The sequence below is a fragment of the Passer domesticus genome, chromosome 3, assembly GCF_036417665.1.
Source record: "Passer domesticus isolate bPasDom1 chromosome 3, bPasDom1.hap1, whole genome shotgun sequence".
Taxonomy (NCBI): Eukaryota; Metazoa; Chordata; class Aves; order Passeriformes; family Passeridae; genus Passer; species Passer domesticus.
Window position 1 is genome coordinate 29,589,285 of NC_087476.1, and position 19,369 is coordinate 29,608,653.

The window sequence follows — 19,369 nt, forward strand, 5'->3', positions numbered from 1 at the left end:
TGAAGAAAATAAATAAATTAAATATACATACAGGCTCTCCTTTAGGCCCAGGGAGGCCATTTATTCCTCTTGTACCTTGAGGACCCTAGGAATAATAACAATATTTTAAAATTAAGCTAAAGACAATGAAATGGCACATTAAAAGAATGTCAATACCTACTCATTCAGATACATATAATTTGGAGAGTACCAGTTATGCACTGCTTATTTGCTATTAAGTAACTAATGTTTGCAAGTCAACAAGAGTCAAAATGTGTCTGTGCTCACCCTTTCTCCCTTCGGACCTGCCTCTCCTAATGGACCTCTCTGTCCTTGATCCCCCTACAGAAAAGAAAATATTTTAGAAATAAAATCAGAATAAACTTCCTTGTACTTTTAGCTAAAACTCTCAGAAAATCAACAAGTACAATTTACATTTGGAGAAAGTAGACAACTCAAAGTCACACTATATTTAAAAATGCAGTATTTTAAAACTGTAGTTGACAGATATATTTTAAAAAACACATCTCAAGCCATCATCACCAGAGATTTCAGGAGTGTCTAAGCAAAGTATGTTGCACTTGTTTAACACAGAGTTACTAGCTATTTTAAGCACAAATTCCAGCTATGGAAGCAGAGAGCAAGGAAGAATTAAAGAAAAAAACAACCAACCACCCCAAACAAATAAAACACACACACAATAAAAACCTCCAACAAAAATTGCCCAAATTGCCCTGTATGGGTTTTGTTCCAGTTTGATACCTGAAATCCAAGCCACCCTAATGCACAGTAGGAAGAGGAAACCATAATATACTAAGTTAAAATGGGTTCATCTACCTCAAATTCTTTGGGAAGACATTACTGACTTGAATCAATAATATCATTTATTCACCTGTGGGGAATCAATAGAATTTGATTAATCAGAAGCTTCTTGGATTCACAGCTGCAAAGTTGCACTGACTGGGAAGTGTTTGATAACCCCACACTCTACTTACAGGTGCTCCAGGAAGACCTTGGGGACCAGGATCACCATCAAGACCACGAGCTCCCTACCAAACAGATAATACAAGCTATTAAAGTGACCGGCTGGAGCAATAACAATTAATGTGTCTTGCTTTGCTAGGAGCTACAAAGTCTCTACAGATGAGATGGCTTTATAGCTCCAATTAAAAAAAAAGGCAATTTTCTTCATTTATCTTGATTTTTTAATGGAGATTTGAAAGAAAATATATTTAAATATTAAAAATTATCAGTCAAAAAACAACATTCAGATCATTCTCTAAAAAATCTAGGGAGGAGGTAGACCTTTATATTTTTACTTCAAAAAATCTCTTTGTCTTCTTTAAGCATAGAATATCCTTCACCACATAATAGAATAACATCAAATTGTCCAAAGAAATCATCAGGTGCAGTGCTGCTATTTTTATCACATATGTTTAAAGGAAATAATGCTATCACTACACTGTAAATAAAGGTCAATGGAGAGAAAAAAATTTTTTTAAAAAAGATTTAGAGAGAACATGGAACTCCTTAGTCAAACAGATGTAGTAAATGTTTCAAGTAGACAAAATATTACAGAAAATGTAGACAAATAACTGCGAAGAATTACAACACACAAAGGCCAGAAGAGGGAAGTAAGACAGCTTAGCAAACACACCCAAGATGTTAAGAAGGATCATTCATGAGAAGATTCATAATCAGGAGAAATTGGATGTTTTCTCTGAAGGCAGATGATCACAAGATTTACAGGATATGACTTCTGGAGAAGGAGACAATGTCAGGATTCCTGTGTTCTACTCCTTTCAGAAATTTTTACTATATAGATTTAACAAGAGCACGAGACAACCCAAGTTTGAAATAACAGAGAGAAACACTTAGAAAAACAAAAGGAAAATTGTCCAGCAAAGTAAGAGCCCAATAAATATTAATCCCACTAGCAGCAATTTAAGACACAGAGATTGTCAAAGAATGAATGGGAAAAAGAACAAACTCTCAATAAAAACTCCTGACAAAAACTGGAGTGATGATGGAAGTAAAAGTCTTTAGGAAGATACAAATCACAGGAGGGAGTATTTAATAAGTCGTAGCTTTAATTTAAATGTGCTATAGTTTATAATTGTTATAACTTGCTTTCTTGCAAATTACAGACTTGCATACATGCAAAACTACCATAAATGCAAGGATTGGGGGAAAAAAGTAAAGAGAACATGTCCTTCATCAATTAGAAGGACTGAGCTACCTTTCTTCCTAACAAGAAATGCAGTAGCTATGGAAATACAGCTGGCAGAAGAGAGAAAATACAGGGGAAATAAAGAAGGAGCTTAAATAAGCTTGCAAAGCATTCAGAGTTGTACTTCTTTTTTTAATATAGACCATTTTACAGAAAGAAAGGTTAATACTCACTTTGGTACCTTTAGGTCCCATTATACCAGTTATACCTCTGATACCGAGAATGCCCTGAAATGGAAAAGTATATCCAAATTATGCTTAATTCTTATCAGAAATGTCCTAGTTTTCAGACAGAAGACTCAAGAGTCCTACACCCCTTCTTTATGATTATTTTACTATTTTCTTAGTACTAAAGGAGAAATCTAACTGCTGCTGTATTAGATTTCTTAATTTATATGGTAATTTGATATTTTACTAAATTTAGAATTTTTAAAAGAATAACAGAACTATCAGGCTGTATTTTAAAACCACAAATACACCATAAGGACAGAAAAAACCCACTGATTTTTCTTCTTGGTTGCCTCAGAGTTGAAGCATTCTCACCTGCAGCTTGCGTGAAAGGAACATGTGATGGCCAAATTTGCAAAAGTGCTAACCTGTCCTAAGTGAGGGATTGAAGAGATGAAGGAGATTTTACAGAGTTCCAGAGGCAGATAAAAAAGAACAAGGCTTTTGAGAGTACAAGTGCTAAGTTTATATGTCCACTAGGAGGCTAAATTGAGTAGACATCCTAATGCAGCAGGATACATCATAACCATCATCACAGCTGTCATCACTTTCCTTCAAAAGTGTCTTGTGGGACATTTGGCTTCACTGTCTTCCTCTTCCCAAGAGACTGACACTGCCTGAGGTGTCTCCTCCCTGCAGAGACTAAACCCTCAGCCATAACATGCTTGTCCTGCAGCTGCATTATTGAAACAGCTCCAGGCCTTTCCCCACAGCTTGGGCAAACCCAGCCCTTGAGCAGATGCTACACTGGCAGCCTCTACTTGCTCCTCACAAAGCTGGCTGGAATCTTGCACGGAACACTTGACGCATTGTCAGCCTAAAAGGTGGGGAAAATCATGGTAATGCAACAAGCACTACAGCAGCCCCACAAGGGAGATGAACACAGTTTACTCCTGCTCCTAAGACCACAGTTGGAAGTAGGCAGATCCAATAATTTCTATCAAAAGCAACACCTCTCCCAGGCACGGCTGTCTTATGCAGATATTGTCAGTGGAATACATTGGTTGGATTGCAGGTGCTGTGGTGGAGACTGGATGCTTAAACTCTTTTACTCATTGACGTAAGGAGCCTATAAGAAGACACAGCAGAGTCTACAGGCTCTCCATCTGTGCCTCTAAAGAATTGTTTATCCTTTTTCACATGGGTTATCTATCTGATATCAATTTCTGCATATTATTAATCCTAATTTTTAATAAAAAATTATTTTAGAGTTTGTTTGTATGCTGACACATTGAAATGTTTTGAGTAACACAAAAAATAAAAGTAAAGGAAAGGAAATCTTTAATTGTTTTTTAATTCTACTGTGTTATTTCACAGTGATTGAAGAACTTTACCAAACTGAATAAAATGAATTGGTCTCCACAGGCCTTTCAGACAGCAGAAGCTGCTCTTACACTGGTACTTTGTCTGCACCAGGGCCTCAGGGATACTTTCTCAGGATCAAGCATCCAAAGGAATTGACCCTTTCCTTTATTTAGTCTGTTCTTTACCTTTTTCTAGTCATAATCCAGAGGTTTATGTTGTTATATGTTTATGTTCATAGAGAATTCTGTAATTTAGCATTTAGATATCATGTGCATTAAGGTAAGTTCTTGTGTAGCATCAAATCTGGACACCAATGGCATTAAATAAATACTTTCACACTTAAGAAAAAAAGCATGAGACGCCATCAGAAAATAAACCATAGAAATTAAAGGTGTTATGCCTGTTTTTCCTCCTTAGAATGACCCTTTTATTCTGTTCCCTAGTCCTTTTCAGTCATGGTAACCATAAGAGCTCCTCACAGGGGACAAGCTGAAGAGGTATGTGTCATAATGAAGCACAGTTATACAGGACAAGAAAATAACTCTATATGATTGAAGGATACTTCTTGTGCAAGCCAAAAGGCAAAAAGCTTCAGGGAAAAAAAAAAACCCGTTCTTCAGTGGTTGCAATTTCATCCTCAAATCTCAGCTAAGAATTTCACAGCTGATTGTGTTTTGAACACAATGAAGTCAGTGTCATCAAAATTATGAAAAGGATAGTGAAGGTAAAGGGAAAAAAATGCAACTTTTTTCACAATCTAAGCACAACACAAAATTTAGGACGTGAAATAGTTGTTAAAGTTAGCCTTTCCATAGAACTATATGGAGCTTTGTGCCAAGCAATAATGTAGGTTTTGGAGGGACTTCGATTCATAGACAATATGGCAGAAAAAAGAGAAAGGTGCATAGAGGTTTTATAATATCTGTTTTCTTAAAATAATAAGAAAAAGAGATATGTCATTAGGAAGAAAATTAGTAACACTTTAAAAGGAAATACTTTACTGGAGGGCCTTGAGCTCCCACTTCACCACTAGGTCCTTGGTCCCCTTCTTCACCCTGGGAAAGCAAGAGGAACACATCTGTAGCCAATCCACACCATGCATATTGCTCTATCATTGTATGAGGTGCATTTCCTACTTAATGTTTTCTGTCACCACATCCTGAAAGAAATCCAAATGAAGTCACACCACTTCCTCAGAAGATACTCATTCAGGCTCACTTTCCATTTAATTATTAGTCAAAAGGGTAATTTAAAGAAACCTCAGTATAAGAATAATGATATTTTACCCTTATTCTGTCATTCCATTTTTTCTTGACATTAATATCTTTAGGATTTCATCAGGAACTGTAGTAACAGGACAAGGGTAAAAACTTCAAGAGGGGAAATTTAGGTTACATAGTAGGAAGAAATTCTTTACTGTGAGCGTAGTGAGACACTGGAACAGGTTACCCGGGGCAGGTGTGGATGCCCCAGCCCTGGCAATGTTCAAAGCCAGGCTGGGTAAGGCCTTGAGAATCCTAGTCTAGTGAGAAACATTCCTGCACATGGCAGAGGGGTTGGGACTAGATGATCTTTAAGGTCTATTTCAACCACTTAGTATATATTATTCTCTGAATTCTTGTTCTTCCAGACTAAAAGTGGAAAAAGTTTTCTCTAATGGTTTTCCCTGCAACACTGAAACATGGACCAAGCCACTGCAAACCTGAAAATTTCTTGTAAATATTTCAGTATTAAAGAGGTTATACAAAAAGGTTCATTCAAATGAAACACCTTGAGAAAGTTAACATTTCAGATTTCAAGATGAATCAGATTTGACCTCTCTTTATGAACTTACACTATGTACTTTCCCTCTCAAATGTATTTTTTCCTCTCATTCTTCATTTAAGTATTCATCTGTGCTGGTAAATTAAGGGAATTATCCTGCATACTTGGTAAATTAAGGAAATTATCCTGCATTTAAATGTTTAAAAGTTTTTCAATTCATGAACTTAGCTTCAGTTTTCCCCGTAAGTTCTATAATAATTAAATTTGAACAATCAAAATCAAAAGCAAGAGGAGTATGACTTGTGCATTGTAATACATACATAGTACAGGTAACTAAAGAATAGGGAAGTGCCTTTGGTTACTCTGGAGCACCATTATATGTAGTGTCACTTCATGCATTCTGTTAAAACAATTAATACTTAGAATATAATACTGTTTTTGAAGATGAGGCTAAACTACTATTAGTTAGCTATAAACAACAGTTTTTTCCTCTTTTTTTTATTTTACCTTATAACCTTGTTTTCCTGGTTCACCGGACTCTCCTTTTGAACCTTTTTGCCCCTAAAATAAACACAAAAAAACAAAATAAATTAATAAATAGAGACTATTCTAAATTAAAATACAGTTATCCAAAACAGACATAGACTGCTGAGGGCTGTCTTGCTGTTCCCTCTCAAATCCCATTCACTACTCCTTCCTCACCTGTCTAGGAAACACTACATATTAAGTACCATGCTCAAAATATCTGCTTCTGGATCTAACAAGGCTGCATTTATAGGCAGGTTAGTATTTCTTCTTACATTATCCTATAAAAGTTTCCTGAGGTCAACAGTATTTCTGGAAACCAGTAAAGAATATATTTTTAAAAATCTTAGCTAAAATGAGACTCAAAACATGTTAATTTCAATTCACTATGTTACAGGTCTCCCAGGAAGAGAAAAAGTCAAAAGGATTAAGGATCTGGGGAAATATTTAGAGTTTCTAGAGTCAGACCACAAATTATCCAGGAAGTGAACAAAGCAATCCTTCACATACTCTAATCCTCTCAGGACCACACATGAATTTTACAGTGAAGGTTAGAGAAGTAGCAAGAGATTTCAACAGCAAGACATTATTTTGGCAGTCAAGAGATATCAAAAACAGTGATGGAATCTTTTTTGAAATTAACAGGGAAATGTCCTTTTTCAAGTCAGTAATTACCCTCCCTAGTGCCTTGAAACGGCACCTCTGGAAGGAATGCTGGAACAAACAAGTTCTCTTACCTTCATACCCATTAAGCCAGCATGTCCTGGGCGGCCAGGAGGACAAGCACTGGGACACTGGAAAAGCATTCACATAGTTATTACCACATAGGCTGAATAAGATTGCCTGAGATTACTTAAAAAGAAATAAAAAAGTGGACAATAATCTTACCAACAGGTCGCCGTCTTGCAGGCCAATCGTTCCCTAAATTAAATTAAATTCATCAAAGTCAGTAATACAGAAATAACCAGACATGACTCATTAGGCAACACAGTGATTAGACAAAACTACTATCTAAACCTGGAATCAGAAATACAATCAATCAAAGGATCTCTCACAGGAAAAGCATCTTAACTGTAGGATTTTATTATAGGACTGCAGGTCCCATCCTTTATCTTACAGCAACTTTTCAAAAAATCCCAAAGTATTTATCTTGCTTTTTAAACTGCCTCAAATATACTTTCTGTTAAATATAGAACAAACATGTCCAAATCCCATTAGTTTCCTACAGAAACCAAGGCAACTTCTATAACAAGAATAACTTAGCCAAAAGATTCACGTCTTTACAGAGAAAATTATTTTTACAGGGAAAACAATCTTCCCAAAAGTATTGGTAGATGACAGTTGCAATAAACTAGATATCAGTGTACAATGAGATGGACTCAGTGGGGGAAGGCCTTTTCTCATATTAAATCAAATACTTGATGGAAGCTAACAGGAGGTTTATGAGGCACAACAGGGAGAAAGATTATTTCACAGCAGCAGCTAGAGTCTGAAGCTCTGTGGGAGGGGGCACACTGTTTCAAAGAAAAGCACAGGAGAGTTTAAGGAATGAGCTCCCGAAAGAATGGTCTTATATGCACAAGGATTTTTAAAATGCCAGGAGTATTTGGGTCTGTAATGTTATCAACTGGAGTGGGACCGTGGCACTCCAGAAACCTAAAACAGACAGAACTTTAAGGAATAGAAGCACTATACGCCACTGTTGCAAACTAGTTTCTGCCTGTTTCCAAACAACTCTTCTCCAATTTACCATTCATGTTTTTTAAAATGCCGCTGCCTATTCTCTAGCAGCTTTCAAGAAAACGAGAAACATGGCATAAATAAAGCATATGTATTTTGGGTCTGTCCCTAAAGAGCTGGGGGAGGAGGTTGCCAGCAGAGGAATAGTACAGCTTTTAAAAAGACAACAGCACAACACCTTTCCCAGTGGTTTGCATTTCCCAGCCCCCAGACTGTCTGCCAAACTCTCCATTTTATTTCTGTGGGCAGGTAAATTGCCACAAGATAAAGGCATAACACGCATCCCTCCTCCCAAGAGGCTGAAAAAAGATAGCTGTTCCCCTGGAGAGGCAAAGAGCCACTGTAAAGCTTTCTTTTATTCCTTGCAAGTAGCAGATCTGATTGCAAGAAATACATTAGAACTCAACCTACCTGGAAGTGTATATTTCTGTCTCACAAGCCAAATATTTTTTTTTCTTCTCCTAACAAGAGAAAAGCTTGCCTCTGCTGAGGTAATACCAGTGAGGCCCAACAAAGTACATTTACAGTATTATGATTCACAGGGGAATTTAAAACCTGTGTATTTGCAGTTTACAGAAATGGGAAGGCATCATGAGAGAAGTTACAAAATTTGCATTTCAAACTGCCTTTTTATAACAAAAAAGAGTGGAAACTTGCTTTCTAACTGGAAGATCAAAATCTTTCTGATATCCTAAAATCAGTATTCAGCTGTAGAACTTGGGGAGAAGTTTTGTTCAAGCAGCAGCAACACAAATTCAAATGTAAGCACATATTAAACATATTCACTTACTGGAGGACCTGGAGGTCCTGGTAGACCTGGTGGCCCTCTTTTTCCTGGATCTCCCTTAAAAAGGGTAAAATAATTTAATTGATTGATAGTAATCATAACAAACAGCAGTCACAAAATCAGAGCATACAACAACAGTGAGAAATTAAGTAGCTACAGAAGGACAGATTTGACTTGCAGACAGATTAGTCTTGCATTTAAAAGTAGGTTTTATTAAACAAAATTTTAATGCTACTTCAGATTTCCCGTAGAAAAGCATCAATTGGTTTCAGCTTCCATTTCAGTAAAGCGTGTTGTCAAAACAGGAGCGTGGTGAAACTGAGGGCACAGTTCAGCAGTAAGGTCAATAGATGGAGCCACACAAAGTGAGACAAGAGTCCACTGAGATGCAAATGAAAATCACCGTGTTTAAGTAGTTAAGGTTTACATTTCCTGTATTTCTGTCAGGTCTGCTTTTTGATTTCAACTTTCCTTGAATAAGAGAAGTAGAGTATTGGACACTCTGAAACATTTCATTATAATCTGACAGGTGGCCCTGACTTTGTGCTACTCATTGTTCTTATTTCTGATGAGCTTCAAACATAATCCCTCTTCTACCAGTGATCACTGCAAAAGAAAAATGCTGTGTTTGAAAATGCTGTGATAGCCCAAATAGTATTTAGATGGCCCATTTTTTCTTTAAGTACCTTCTAGCAATTGAATAAACCTGCATTTTCAGCAAACACAGTAGTACTTACAGGTGGACCAGCACGACCTACTTCCCCAGGAAGCCCTGCTGCACCAGCTGGACCCTACAACAACCAAGGTAAATAGTATTTTTATACCATATAATACCTATGTAACAAACATCCAAGGACTGAGAAGATGTAATTCTCACAAACAACAAACCATGCCTTCAGACACCAATATTCTTGCCCCACATACCACAGACCTACACACTTCAGGCATAGCTGAAGAAAACATACATAAGAGACATACAACATCTGGATTAAAACCATCTCTTTTTTCACTAAATTATTATTAATTACAGTAAAATAGCTTTATTAAATATTCAAACAGATTCATTGAACAGTATATTTATGAATTGTAAAATTGATACCTACAGGTGGCCCAAGAAGCCCCTTGCCCTGTGAAATATGAAAAAAAGAGGTTAGAAATATGGGGAGGGTTGCAAACCTAGTAAAGCTGTTTTCCAATAATAGAGTATTTCAGATTTAAAAAAAAGGTATAAAAAAAGCCCTCATTTGATTCTGTAAAATTGTTTTGAAAACTTGCTTAACTACTGTTAAAAATCAATTTTATTATTAGGTAATCAGTATCAGTAGAGAATATTAAATTACTGATTAACTTGCCTTGCAGTATCATTACACATACTTATAAACATATATACTCCCACAAGGGAATGAAGACATTAAAGGCTTTGTGTTTAGCTAATTATCAAGTACCATGATAAACATATCTATGTTATAATAATTTCCTTCTAAAGGTACATTTGAATTTATAATAAAAGTGAACTTTTTTCCCCACAGTGCTTCCCTGAGGCCTAAATCCATTAAACTTATGGGTTTTGGTAATGAGAAAGAACACCAAACTTCTCCTGTTTATATTTTCCGTCAGTGTTGTTCTGAATCATTTTAATGAGAAGTGCCCAAGATACAAATGTGTTTCTGCATATTTGGATTATATACTCCCTCTAAGAAAACAGATCCCTCTGTCATGCATTACTAAAGCAAATGGAAAATTTTATGGAGAACAGTGTTGGTGATATACATGGAACATTAAAATGCAAAATCCCAAATATACTTAAATATTCAGGAGATTTGACATAATAAGGCACCTGGACTAAATGTGAGTAAAAAAGCCACAGAATATCAATCCAGGGTTGTATTCGTAAGCCTGTTCAGAAAAGTCAGTATAACATAGGGAAAATTTCAAGCACCCATCAGAATCATTCCATTTTAACCATTTAATACACAGCAGAAAGTAAGCTTGCTATTGCTTCACACTTCCTTGCTACCATTCATCATATCATATGTATCTATATTTGACTGTAGAAATCAAATTTTCACTGCATCACATATTCAATATTATAATATCCCCTGCCTCTGAAAGAAGAAAACCACCTGCTTGTAGGTCTCACTGGAGTACCCTTTCCTAACACACCCCCTAACAGAGGTAGGGAAGGTCAATGATACCAAAAGAAGCAGCTACAGCTACTGTGCCCAGCCCACACAGTGGGCCAGAAGGATGTCCCCCACTCTGAGCACCCCACTGAATCTCCTCACCTTCCTAAGACTGCAAAAAGCAGGGACTCTCCCCCAGCAATCAATGGGGAGACACATTGAGCTCACACAGCTACTCCACCCTTCTGGCCATGAACTCCCCACAAGCAGACCAAGCTGCAAAGCTGAGAGCAGCTCCAGGGCAATCAGTAAGGACACAAACAGAGCAGTTCAGCAGCTCCTGTCTCAACCAGCTGCCCATGTTCCTTCCTCTGTCTTTTCCCTAGAGGGAAAGCCTCTCCACACAGCCTGGGACTGCAGCCTGGCATGCCCAGGTGCTTGCTGTGTGCTCATCTGAGCCATGGAGCACATGGAGTGCACAGGCCTGGCCAGCAACCCAGAGTCCACAATCCCCTGCCACAGAGGCTCCTACCCTGTAATCTGGTGAGCACCCCTGCCATCCACCTCAAAGAGCCCAGTGTTTGCAAGTGTACCCTATGCTGGACACTGTGTTTTAGTAGACCTTAAAATATTTTCAATTTCTCTGTCACTAAATACACATAGTTCTCCCCATATGCCACATCAAATAACAGCTCATAGAAAAGTTGGAGGGAGCTAAAAGAGAGAACGGACTGAAGAGTGCAAGACGTGCACTTAATGTAGCAGCCCCAGGTCCATCTACCAGGACAGGTCAGAGACATCAGCACATTTAAATTACTTGAATTAATCACAATAATTCTAAGAACTTTGTAAGCCTGTCATTTAAAAGATTATCTGCCAAAGAGATGAGACAAAGAGAATAAATTAAAACAAAATGATGAAGCAAGAAAAAATGTAAAAAAAAAGGGGATGATAGCTGAAGATTGCCAGGGTACATTCTGGGGAATAAAAGGTGACAGAAGCAGAGAAGCAAATTATGTATATAAAACTTTATGTCCTTAATATTCATTCTTGAATATACCCAGAAGTCCTAACTTGGCTGATAAATATCACTAGAGGAGCATGAAAAACAGTGATAATAATTTAAAACTAATTAGCGTTGTACCCGAGGCTTCTGATATTCTGTTTGCACTGAGCATTTTAACAACTTAAGCACGATGTTTCGTGAAAAATGAAGTCTTTGGATAACTATCCAGGGACTACTCCACTTGCAAAAAGCCACTGACAGTACCCAAAGCAGTGCATAATTACACCTAAGCACTCAATTAATCATGTAGGCAGTATGCAGGTTCATAATTGTGTTCACTATGTTTCTGGTAAATGAGGTTTCATGAATCAAACCAAAGAAGTGCAAAGGTTAAACAGCCCCATTACTTCACATTTGTAGTAAGAGGTTCTCCAAAAGTCTCTGAATCTGAACATTAAAACAATTGCACTCCAGCACTACCATTTCCACTTGGATTTTTTGTTTATTTTGTTTTTACGACAGGTGGGTTCTGTTTGGGTTCTACGGGGGGTCGTTTGTTTGTTTGTTTAGATAGCAGGGTTGTGGGGTTTGTTGTTGTTGGTTTGGTTTTTCGTTTTTGTGGATTTTGTTAGTAGGTATAATCTCACTAAATGTCAGATTACAAGTGCTGGCCATTTTGAGAATCTTCCAGTAGCTGCACAACTTCTTCAGTAGCATGCAGCCATTCATCAGAGGGAAAATGGCATTTGTACAGGCTTTCCCAGAAGATTTATTTTGAGCATTAATCTCTCTACATGGACTCAGCATGTAGGGGTTAACAGCCATGGAGCTACAAAATCAATCACTAGGCTTCTTCCTAACATGTGAGGTCCAAGGATAAATCTTAATGAGTATGAGGGTAATCACAGGAGTTAACTAAGTATGTCCATCTTTTAAATAAATTGAAATTCTCCTTTCCTCATTATAAATATTCCTGTGGATTCACCCGAAAATACAAGCTTCAGTTGCTTAACAAGCAGAGGTAGAACAACTCCAAAGGCAATCCCTACTGAGGTACACTGAAGCGTTATCACCTTAGGATTGAAAGTCCCAGGGCAAACAAAATCACTCAGCTTTGAACAATGGTCCAAAATCTTATCAGATTTATTGCTTTTACAGTCTCAAAATATGGTGACAAAAGTCCTGCTGCTCTGAAAAGAATCAGCATTCTACCTTGACAAGTTGGTCCAGTTTCCTGCTTTCCCAAATTAATGTCTCTACCTCTGAATTGAGATTAACCCTCTTTATACATGTTTTATGCACACACTTATTCTGGAAGGTCTTAAATTAATCATTCTTGCATAATTCTGTAAAAGGTGAGCTAAAATCATGTACATTTTTCCAAACTCAGTTTTTCTTTTGGTTGACAGGCTAAAATGTCACAGTACTTTAATTAAGTATTTCAGTAAATCAGTTTTATTTCCCCATTTTTCCTATCCTAGAATCACAGAATGGCTTGGTTTAGAAGGGAGATTAAAGATCACCTAGTTCAAACTGCCAGAGTAGGGACACCTTCCATTAGACCAGGGTGCTCCGAGCTCCATACAACTTGGCCTTAAACACTTCCAAGGATGGGGCATCCAAAACTTCTCTGGGCAACTTGTTCCAGTGTCCCACCACCCTCACAGCAAAGAATTTCTTCCTAATATCTAATCTAAACCTACTCTCTTTCAGTTTGAAGCCATTTCCTCTTGTCCTGTCACCACATACCCTTGTAAAAAATCCCTCTCCAGCTCTCTCGTAGGGTCCTTTCAGGTACTGGAAGGCTGCAATTCGGTCACCCCCAAGCCATGTCTTTTCTAGGCTGAACAATCACAATTTTCTCAGCCTTTCCTCACAGGAATGATTTCCTCCAATCATTTTTTCCCATATCATCTGAGCAAACACACCCAACAGAGTTTAATTACCTCTTCTTTGCAACTAGATGTTGTAATACTCATTGCATATAACCTAGAAATTATTTCCCCATCTAGTTGACATAAAAAAAAAAACTCACCAAAAAACCACCAAAACAAAAAAGAGAAAACCACCTCAAGCCTCTCACAGAAAAATGTGGGGGTTTCAGTCTACCTAGGACCTACCTCAGTTCTGCCATTTTCTGTGACTAAATTCAACTCATATATTGAGCCTGTAGACCAGCCAGCCATTATATTACCTATTTTCCAAATCTTCAGGTAAGAATGAGCATCCATTAAAGTGTCCATAAAGTGATTTATCTTGAGTTTGAACATGTCTATAATGTCACACCTTCAAGAATAACTTTACTTTCTCTCTGGCCAGCCATCAAAATAATTGTTAAATAAAAATTTAATGAGAGTTAGAAGGAAAAGGTCAAAAATACCAATACACAAGGAGTGTTATACTGGAATATCATACCTCTTCTATTTAATTTAAATAATTTCTCCAAGCTGAATCTAATTTTTAATTAAATTTTAATTATATACAGTCTTATTATAATTTATTATAGTCATCTTGTTCCATTATTCATCTTTCTTCAGGTTTTTTCCTAAGCTAAATTCCTACATGCCAAGCACTTCTTCTACCAGCAAAACTCCTAAAATTTATAATTATTTTTAGCCCCTAAAAATAGATGTTAGATCCATCTGAATGCTAACTGGAACAGTACTCTTTGCATGTCTTTTCTCATATTTTGGCCTGTTTTCGCACAGAACTGCAAAACAGCACAAGGAGTCTCACAGAATTTACACTTCAGTGATGCCATTTAAACACATGGCTAGGAGTTGAAAACAGGAATAGCTGTAGATTCCCATATGCAAATGAAACGGGCTCTTTCATCACCACAGCATTTTCACAAAGACATGGAAAAGAATGGTAGAAGTCCAAAACTTGGGACTCCATCACACATGCACCTTTCTTTTCTACAGCATACAAACCAAACATAACCTTTCAGTAACATTTGCACACTTTGATAAAAAGACAAAACTGTTCCTCAAAGTCCTACTTTTGTAACTTATGAGTTCTTTGAAACCTCAGAAGTAGTTTTGACCTTTTCTTCACTACATTTAATTGTAAGAAGCCTTCATAATAATACTTAAGATGCAAAAATCCTCTTTGTATACGAAGTGCATTACTTACTGGAAGTCCACGAGCACCTGGCAGTCCTGGCTCCCCCTTTAAAAAATCAAAAATGACTTTTTAAGAGGCATTAGCAGCAAGTTTGTTAAACAATATACAGGAAAAGGTTCTCTTGCCTTTTGGAGGGTACCATTTAGTGGACATAGTCTGCAAGTATTATTCACTTCATTAATGCTATGCTGGTTTCAGTAAGACTTGATAGAAAGCAAAGACTTTCTCAGTATTAAAAAGATACATTCTCTGGCCTTTTATTCCCTCACCCCCCAAAAACTCAAGCATGCTTTTTACTCAGACTTCTGATTTATGTTTCATTTGTTTAACTGATGATGAAGTCAGGTTTCACTGTTCTGGTTCCCAATTGTGCATATTATGATAGCACAATTGTAATGCAAGATGGAAAGGGTCTCAACTTTACTGAAGATGCTCAACAACATCAACAATGCAATGCCAGCCACCATTCATTACTGCTGACTGGGGGAATGGAACCTTCTTTGTGCTGTGTGAAAATGGCCCAGAAAATGTGTATTCTATAGGTATGTTAGGATTGTAAGAAAAGATTGCAGCATCTTTTCAGTCACATAGAGACAAACAAAAATGCTGCTTTAAAAAAGTCCATCATTTCATGCATAATTTTGTTCCTACCTTCTGTCCTTTTGGTCCTGGGGCTCCACGAGACCCATCAGGTCCTGTGAATCCCTTTGGAAGTAAATTGTACAATGTTAATGCAAGGGCTATGTGTTTTTCTTAATCACAACAGAAAACATAATGCAACATAGAAAAATGAGACCATTAAATGACATTAGTAACTGCAGGAGCCTTGCAATCCAAATATTTATTTACATGTACAGATAGCACTGTACAAGTTTAAAGTGCTAGCTTCTTGTGACAAACATGCCTGTGATATGTATCTTCAAGAATTACTCAGTTAAATCATAATTAAATAAAAGCATAATAATGATCTCATATTATTTCCTCTTAATTGGAGATTGATGAAATTATTTCATGGCTAAGGTTAAAAACAAAAACTGTCAGTGTTGTCCATTTCAAATAAAAGTTTAATTGCAGCAACAACACAAAACAAAACAAAACCCCAGAAAGCTGCCAGGCTGGATTTAAATTTACTCTTTTAACTTGTCTACCTGGCTAAAATGAAAACCTAACCATGATATTATAACCAGGAATTCATTTGGAGTTCTTCTTTTTCCTGTTGTTTCGAATTCTATAGTCAGCTTATATGGCTTAGAAATTTTCAGATAACCAGAAGAGCTTTTCTTATACATTTATCTATTACTTTCATTTTTTTGGTACACTTCCACTTTTTTTGGTGCACTTCCAGCAATTCAGTGTTCACACAATTGTTCCGACTACTTGATTTTGAAAGCTTACAAGATCATTATAAGCAATTACTGTACAGTACCTTTTTACAGTCTATTAAACCCGACACTGAAATAATTTTTGAAATAAAATGAGAGCTAAAAAGTCAGAACTGCCTCACCAATTAAACACAGAAGGTATTATAAATCTAAAATACCAATTAAAGGTTGATTACACAGTGGAAGTACAGTAAGGTCTCCTTTTTTTTCTTCAAGTGAAAAAAAAGGTTCAATATTTCAAAAGACTGTACTCTAGTACTAAATTTTCACTCATCCACTAAGATGAGGGAATATACAAGTGTGAACAGATACCAAAAGCTGAGCTGAGTTTAGCGTGTTCTGTTTCACATGATTGTGTTCCCATTAATTTTGGCAAGGAAAATAAAACCATGCCTTAAGCAAAAACTGTAAGAGGCAATGACTTTTAAAGATCTGCTTATAGGGTTTTGACATGTACAAATGGGTTGTGGGCCTGTATTTTTTTAGGAAGATGTGAATTGGTACAAAATGTCACTCACAAAGCCCATTTCCTCTTACAGATATGGGATTTGAACGGTTTAATTAAAGACTCTTCTAGCTCCATGTCTACTAAGTCTCTTCCCAAAAGCAAACTAAATATTAACCTCTAACAGCACTGCAACCTTAAATAGATACTAGGCTTTTTGATTTATATAATTTGCAATACTCTCTAACACACTGGTTTATGGTATATAATCTTTATTTATGATATTTTAAATTTTTAAAGTTTTAAAAGCTTTTGTAAATTAAACATAAGCTTGCCTACCTCCTAGCATAACATCTAAGTACTAATGCAACAATCTTGTTTCATAACAAGAAGTGCTTTTTAACAGCGCTCTCAAGAGAGAAAAATATAAAGTTTCAAAAAAATGTTTGAAGGCATTTTTATAGCCACAAATTTATTCAGGAGGTATGACTTAACAGGCCATCAACACTAGATGACATTAAAACTTCAGTCTTCTCTATCATTTTCCACAGGATGGGAAGATGCATCAGCAGACCTTCCTCATGCCCTCGCTGACCTGCCCTTTGACCAGAGGTGGCTTCCAGAGGCCACAGCAGGAGCTGTCCCTGAGACCACTGCCCAGTGCCCTCTCCAGGGCAGCACCGACAGCCCCCGTGCTTTATTTATTCATTTATTTATTCTTGAAGAAAACAAACAAACAAATATGGAAATTCTAGAAAATCAAGTGTACTCACATCAGCTCCTGGCTCTCCAGGCAACCCAGGGGATCCTGGTTTGCCTGCATCCCCATCTGGACCCTTCAGGATTTAAATGGACAGTTAAGCATGTTTCACAGAGAGAAGCAGAAACAAAACTTAAAATCTCTTCTCTAGCAGAAGCAAATGAAAAGTAGCTGCAATCACTTACCGGTGGACCAGGGGGGCCCTTCGGGCCTCTCTCCCCCTAGCAAGATATGAAAAGGAAGGTATGAGTCACAAATGCAATAACCTTTTACCGTCCTTCATGAAAATCACTGATTTACGGATTACCAGAAATAATCCTGAACTGACTCTTATTGTAGAAAATAAATATTAAATCCACATCATTTCTATTACAGACTAACAGAAATCATCAGAGAAACTTCTGACAGGAATCAAGGCAACACATGTAGTAGCTCCTATCAGGAATAATGCCACAAATCCTTATCATAATTTAGTATGAGCGGGCATCACTATGTAATCCCTTTTGAGATTAGATTTACAAAACCCTTACACCCCATTAATGGCAGATAATCACAGCATATGATGCTGATTACCCAAAATAAATAATCCTGAGTTTTCGATACCAAAGATAATCTGCAAATCTGCTTCCTGCACTCACTCCAGCCCACTACAAAGCATGAGACCCATTAATTCCTTCATGTGTCTGCAGCCAAATTCAAAGTCCTGAAGATCAAAGGCTGACAGACAATGCAGATACAGTTCAGAGCATTTCCTATTTCCTAGGCAGGGCACGGGAAATACTTACATCAATGCCATCAATACCGGGAACTCCTGGTGGCCCTGGTGGACCAGGGGGACCTGGTGGGCCAGGGGGGCCTCTCTGACAAGGAGTAAAAAAAAAGGAGCAATTAGAGCCTGGCAAGCCATGGAGCTGTTCTGGGGGAACCAGCACAGTTAGAAGCTATGAGTTAGTCAGGAGATCACAGCTGTGACAAGGACCTGCATCCTCACCCCATGTATATCACATGCCCTCTGTCCTATTTTGACTGTCTCCATGAGGACTGGCAACCCTCACCAAAGGAATGGGGAGGGTGTTAAACCCCCCTCCCTGGGCCCAGCCACTCTCCTGTGCCCACAATGCTGCCAGGGCCAGGTGGGCTCCACTCCTCACCCATCAGGACCTGAATGCCCCATGACAATGACAGGGTGGCAGAAATAAATCTTTGAAATAAATCAGTTCGATCATTGTGGATCGAACACCGAAATTCACTGCACTAATTACTCTTTCTTTCAACACAAAGGAGACAGTTTTCCTAAGAACTCATACTAGCAACGAAAATGTAAAACACCCCTGCTTCACTGACAGGCTCAGCAGTTTCCTGGTTCCTGGGGATTACACTCACATCCACAGAGGCACTTTGTCAAAGCGCCGGGCTCCCGGGGGGAGGCAGCAGGCGCCGCCAGCCTGTGGAAACTCAGGGAAAGGCAGTCCCAGGTCTCCGTGCCTATAATGGGGGGCTCTGTTCTCCTTGGAGCGAGCTCTGCCCGCGGCCCCACAACGGGGCTCTGTGAGCAGGAGGCTGCTCCGGGCCCTGAGCCTGCTCCCTCGGTCTGCAGCTCTGGACACGTTTCCTCCGCACACCAGAGTTCCCAGAAATATTCGCTCCAGCGCCGCCGGTGTCACCTGCCCGTGCTGGCCAGGCGGGCGCCCCGGCGGCACCCTGCCCTGCGCTCAGCTCGCCTCTGCTGGAGCACCCGCAGGTGCCGGGGGACACGGGACAAACACCCCCGGGGGACAGCGCCCGGCACGGCAGAGCAGCCTTCGGTGCCTCCCTCTGCACCGGCACACCGAGCTCCGCCCGCTCCCTCGCACTTACCTCGATTCCCGTCTGGGTTACCTGCGAGGGAGGAAAAAAAACAAAAAACAACAAAGCAGAGCCAAAGTCAGAACAAACTTACTTGAGCCAGGCCGAGGCAAAGCGCCTGCAGG

General features: G+C 38.4%; 1 protein-coding gene across 1 annotated transcript in view; it reads right to left on the reverse strand.

The window, feature by feature from the left end:
* The window catches only part of COL9A1 (collagen type IX alpha 1 chain), a 61,862-nt gene that overhangs the window by 27,703 nt on the left and 14,790 nt on the right, over positions 1–19,369 (reverse strand). The window contains exons 7-23 of the mRNA XM_064412337.1: positions 19,257–19,277; positions 18,185–18,259; positions 17,585–17,620; positions 17,413–17,475; positions 15,464–15,517; positions 14,822–14,857; positions 9,661–9,684; positions 9,295–9,348; positions 8,561–8,614; positions 6,919–6,951; positions 6,768–6,824; positions 6,013–6,066; positions 4,743–4,796; positions 2,383–2,436; positions 975–1,028; positions 268–321; positions 32–85 (exon numbers count right to left, since the gene is read on the reverse strand). Coding sequence (XP_064268407.1) covers positions 32–85; positions 268–321; positions 975–1,028; positions 2,383–2,436; positions 4,743–4,796; positions 6,013–6,066; positions 6,768–6,824; positions 6,919–6,951; positions 8,561–8,614; positions 9,295–9,348; positions 9,661–9,684; positions 14,822–14,857; positions 15,464–15,517; positions 17,413–17,475; positions 17,585–17,620; positions 18,185–18,259; positions 19,257–19,277 — 831 coding nt within the window. The remainder of the gene's footprint in view (positions 1–31; positions 86–267; positions 322–974; positions 1,029–2,382; positions 2,437–4,742; positions 4,797–6,012; positions 6,067–6,767; positions 6,825–6,918; positions 6,952–8,560; positions 8,615–9,294; positions 9,349–9,660; positions 9,685–14,821; positions 14,858–15,463; positions 15,518–17,412; positions 17,476–17,584; positions 17,621–18,184; positions 18,260–19,256; positions 19,278–19,369) is intronic.